This window comes from Phaethon lepturus, unplaced genomic scaffold (assembly GCF_000687285.1).
Source record: "Phaethon lepturus isolate BGI_N335 unplaced genomic scaffold, ASM68728v1 scaffold16736, whole genome shotgun sequence".
Taxonomy (NCBI): Eukaryota; Metazoa; Chordata; class Aves; order Phaethontiformes; family Phaethontidae; genus Phaethon; species Phaethon lepturus.
Genome location: NW_010545740.1, coordinates 1 through 271, shown reverse-complemented (window position 1 = coordinate 271; position 271 = coordinate 1). Strand labels below are relative to the sequence as shown.

The 271-nt window shown below is 56.5% G+C and overlaps 1 protein-coding gene across 1 annotated transcript in view; it reads right to left on the bottom strand.

The window, feature by feature from the left end:
* Positions 1 to 267, bottom strand: part of DNAJC21 (DnaJ (Hsp40) homolog, subfamily C, member 21) — a gene marked incomplete at its 5' end in the record, with an annotated part of 13,686 nt that extends 13,419 nt beyond the window's left edge. Inside the window, one exon of the mRNA XM_010289058.1 lies at positions 164 to 267. Coding sequence (XP_010287360.1) covers positions 164 to 267 — 104 coding nt within the window. The remainder of the gene's footprint in view (positions 1 to 163) is intronic.
* Positions 268 to 271: the final 4 nt, after the last annotated feature.

The following is a 271-nucleotide window of genomic DNA, read 5'->3' as shown; positions in this document are numbered from 1 at the left end:
GTTGCGTGGCTCCCAGCCCTCTCAAAGCCTGAAGCAAAGTGGCTGCTCCTGCCAGAGAGGCCCGTGCTAGCTTGCAGCAAGGCCCAGCGAGAGGCAAATTCAGAGTCCTGGCGGAGACAAAATTAAGTCTCCTCCAGGCCGCTACCAGATGAACACTGCTCACCAGGCTCTTTCCTGGGGGTCACTGAGAACGTCGTACGCGGCCTGGATTAACTTGAACTGCTCCGCTGCCTCCTCCGCGTTCTCTAGGTTTTTATCTACAGGACGATTT